This window comes from Nicotiana attenuata, unplaced genomic scaffold (assembly GCF_001879085.1).
Source record: "Nicotiana attenuata strain UT unplaced genomic scaffold, NIATTr2, whole genome shotgun sequence".
Taxonomy (NCBI): domain Eukaryota; kingdom Viridiplantae; phylum Streptophyta; class Magnoliopsida; order Solanales; family Solanaceae; genus Nicotiana; species Nicotiana attenuata.
In genome coordinates this window covers 1-3,677 of record NW_017676035.1, presented here as the reverse complement: position 1 = coordinate 3,677, position 3,677 = coordinate 1, and the positions used below count along the sequence as shown (strand labels likewise).

The 3,677-nt window shown below is 40.4% G+C and overlaps 1 protein-coding gene across 1 annotated transcript; it reads right to left on the bottom strand.

Annotated features, from left to right (window-relative positions):
* Positions 1-1,227: 1,227 nt before the first annotated feature.
* On the bottom strand, positions 1,228-2,719 carry LOC109220690 (cinnamate beta-D-glucosyltransferase-like). Its single transcript, XM_019385148.1, has one exon. It carries the CDS (start codon positions 2,717-2,719, stop codon positions 1,478-1,480), a length of 1,242 nt encoding a protein of 413 aa, XP_019240693.1. The 3' UTR covers positions 1,228-1,477.
* Between the last annotated feature and the right edge of the window lie 958 nt (positions 2,720-3,677).

Genomic DNA, 3,677 nt, shown 5'->3' with positions numbered 1-3,677 from the left:
ACACTTGTCCCGTAAAGTTCTCCCCCTAAACACGACTCTCAAACTCCATATGGCTACATTGTGGATGCTACTGAATGAGAAGGACGGATCTTTAATTTATAGAACTCTAAACCTTTTCCTAAAAGAAAAGGGACTAGCCAAATATGGAAGAATTATATTTTTCTTCTAGGAAATGATTTAACCCAATTATGGAAAATATATTGTCCTTTCCTTTATAAAATAGGAAAACCAATTATGATAAGAAAAGCTGAACAAACACGAGAAAAACTATCATGGATGCAATGGCACCAATCTTACGTGTTTGATTATTTAAAATATCTGAATATCAATTCCTCTGGGAATTTCCTTTCATTCGCATGTATGTATGATTTGTATACATATTACTAAACTTTGAAAAGCATATATTCATGCGAGGACTCCGAGGGTATTTAAGAAACCATGAAAATGGTCTTAAACAAAAGGAAAAACTTATCCATACAGGATATTTACACCCAGTAAAATTAAGTTAACCATAGAAGACAAACTCAGGTCTACTAAACATTTTATTTTTAATATATAAAAATGAAAAAAGAACTAAAATCATAATAGGAATACGTTAGAAAGCTTAGAATTGCCGTCAGCATTGTCTCTCTCTTTTATTTCTTGTCTTTCTTTTCTGGCTTAATTCCAGAGCTCTTTATCGTCATCCTTTCTTCATAGATATTGTGGGGCTATAAAACTTTTCTCATTAAATAAAAGAGTTAAAGTTTAAAAATATATCATCCTTATCAGAAGAGACTAAATAGGAAATATCACAAAAAATTAAGATGGAGATTTATTTGTTATGTTTAATGAAATTTCATATTTGCTTATTTATTTAAAATTTGTTTCAAAAATAACTTCGGAATCAGAATTAATTTCCTCTTTACAACAATATCTAACCTCTTTCATCTTTCCCTGAAATAACCAAAATACACTTCAGAATTTTCACAAGAAACTTTAGAAAAAATTTAGGGGGTCACAATTGTTTTTAAAATTAAAATATCAAATGGCTAATTGTTTCCGTTACCATTATAAGTTCGACCATTGAACTTCACTCCAGAAAAAAAAAGTTATTTAATACTAAATATACAGTGATGGAGAATACATATACAAGTATACAACCAGTTTCATCATTTCCTCTAGTACATCCCAAAAAACAAGATAATCTAATTCAACAATATTTGCCCAATCACAAAGCAAAAGACATGTAACTAATAGCATAAGTCACTACTTTTAACACTTAATTTAACAGGATTTATCAAGAAGCTTAACATGTTTAAGAAAATAGTACTTATTAATTTTCACGTGAGTTTCTAGAAGAAAGCTAGCTTCCTTTAGCAGTCAAACGGACAATGTGGATCTATGATTATTATAACAAACTGGAAACATAGTCCTATTTCTATGTTTCAAATATTAAATACACAACTTTACTATAACTAGTTAAGTACTATAATTTCTAAATAAGGTTGTCGATCTCCTGTTTGGGACCATATAAACATTTATTGCAGGCCCCAGATTTCTTGATCTTTTCACCAGTACATGTTGTGATAATATCGTCAATAAAAGCCTGCAGATTCTTCTGGGAGGAGCCACCTTCAGCCACCGCATCCTCCGCCGCTTTCTTCCATTTCAACGTGTTTTCTTTCATCTCCGCCGCCTTTGCTCCGCTCGTCGCCTCCCTCACGCAATTCTCCACTTCCTCTCGTGGAATAATTCTATTTTCATCCTCACCTCTACACATACGAATCCCAACTTTAAATACGTCCACTAAATACTTAGCATCAAGAACTTGATCACCCCATTGAGGAAAAGCAATTATTGGTGTACCAATTGCTAGTGATTCCATAGTCGAATTCCATCCACAATGCGTCAAAAAACAGGCTAAAGATGGATGTGCTAATACTTGTTCTTGTGGACACCATTGTACAATTTTAGCCTTATCACCAGCTTTGTCCAAAAACCCATCTGGTAATTTTACAGGTAAATAACCTGTCCCTGTGTAAGGTTCCTTCATTACCCACAAAAAATTCAGCCCTGAATTCAACAACCCATATGCCATTTCATCAACTTGTTCTTGTTTCAATGTGACTATACTCCCAAATGAAATGTACACAACAGAGGACATTGGTTTTGAATCCAGCCATTGTATTACACCGCTATCGGCTGTGAATAAATCGCCACGAAAATCGTCTGAGGATCCATTAGGGGAAACTAATTTAGGGTGCTTGAATAATGGACCAACAGTTTTAATAGGACATATTTTGGAAAGTTGCTCAACGAGTTCAAGTTCAAGTTCTTGGAAAGTATCCATTAATATACAAAATGGACTAGACAATTTCTTGAATTGACCTAAAATGGCTTCTTTCAACATAATATAACGAGAAGAAGAAAAAGGGTGCAAGAAGTTAGGAATTTCGTCATGTTTGAGTAGAGGCATAGCGGGAAGTTGAACTTCAAGCTCTGGGTTTGATTCAGTAGGGAATGCAACTAATTTAAGGAGATAATGGTAATAACAAGAAAAGCTAGCAGCAGATTGAACCCAAAGGACAGCACTAGGAATTCCCAGAGTTTCAGCAACATCAGAAACCCAAGGTATAAAAGGATTATTTATAAGACAAGAAACAGGGTGACCCTGTTTCTCGTTTTCCTCAATCAATTGATTGAGGCGTTCTGTACCCACTGACTCTAGATGTTGCATGTATANAGAGTCTCCAGCTCAATGTTCCGAGCCAGAGCGGTCATCAGCTGCTCGTCGATCTGCTCCAGCTCGGCCACCCTCCGTTTCAGCTGGGCCTCCGACTGCTCCAAACCCTCACGGAAAACCCAAAATTCCGGGTCCTGCTTGAGTAGGTCCGCCAGCGCCTGATGCTTGACGCGGCACCGCCGATATTTCTTTACCACCTTGTTAAAGGTGGCTGCCTTCCTTTGCGCTCGCCGCCCCCTCTCTACCTCCAAGATGAGAGTCTAAAGAAGAGGAAAAGGAGGAAAGGCAAGTCAGTATGTATCAAAATTTACTTTACGATACATGAAGAAAATCGAAAAATACCTGCAAGGCCGCGCCGGCAACCCTCCGGGATAGTTCCCCGTCGCTAACCCCTTTTAACATTTAACGCTCAGCGGCCGCACATAGCAGGGTCATATCCGCTGTGGCCTGCTCGCTGTGTTGCAACAGGTTATACCCTCCTGGGATCAGAATTCGGCGGTTGGATCTACCTGCCGTCATCCCCACACGGGCCGGACCCCGCGTTAACGCATCTGCATCCGTATGGGTAGCCTCAGGGCACACCCTCTCGGTACCGTCACCCGCTTCTCCAACGGCAGCCGACGAGCCGCTCTCCGGAATACGTGTTAGGCTGGCATCGGGAACCGCCCCCCCTTGGGGAGCCGACCTCCCAGAACGGATGGCATCTGCCATAAAAACTGGCCTTGACTCCCGACGGGGCTCGCTCGCCCCCTCGTCTTCTGTGGCTATCCCCTTGCCGGTTATCAACCGGCATCTTTTCCTTTCCGGCGGCTCCTCGCCCTCAGAAGTCTCCTCCACAGGCCGTGGGGATGGCATTGAAGGAGTCGCTTCACTTGTGGACACCGCCACGGGCAGCGGTTGAGGAACCTCCGGAGCGCCATCACTAGGCGAGCCACAGGGTATGTATGCGTCT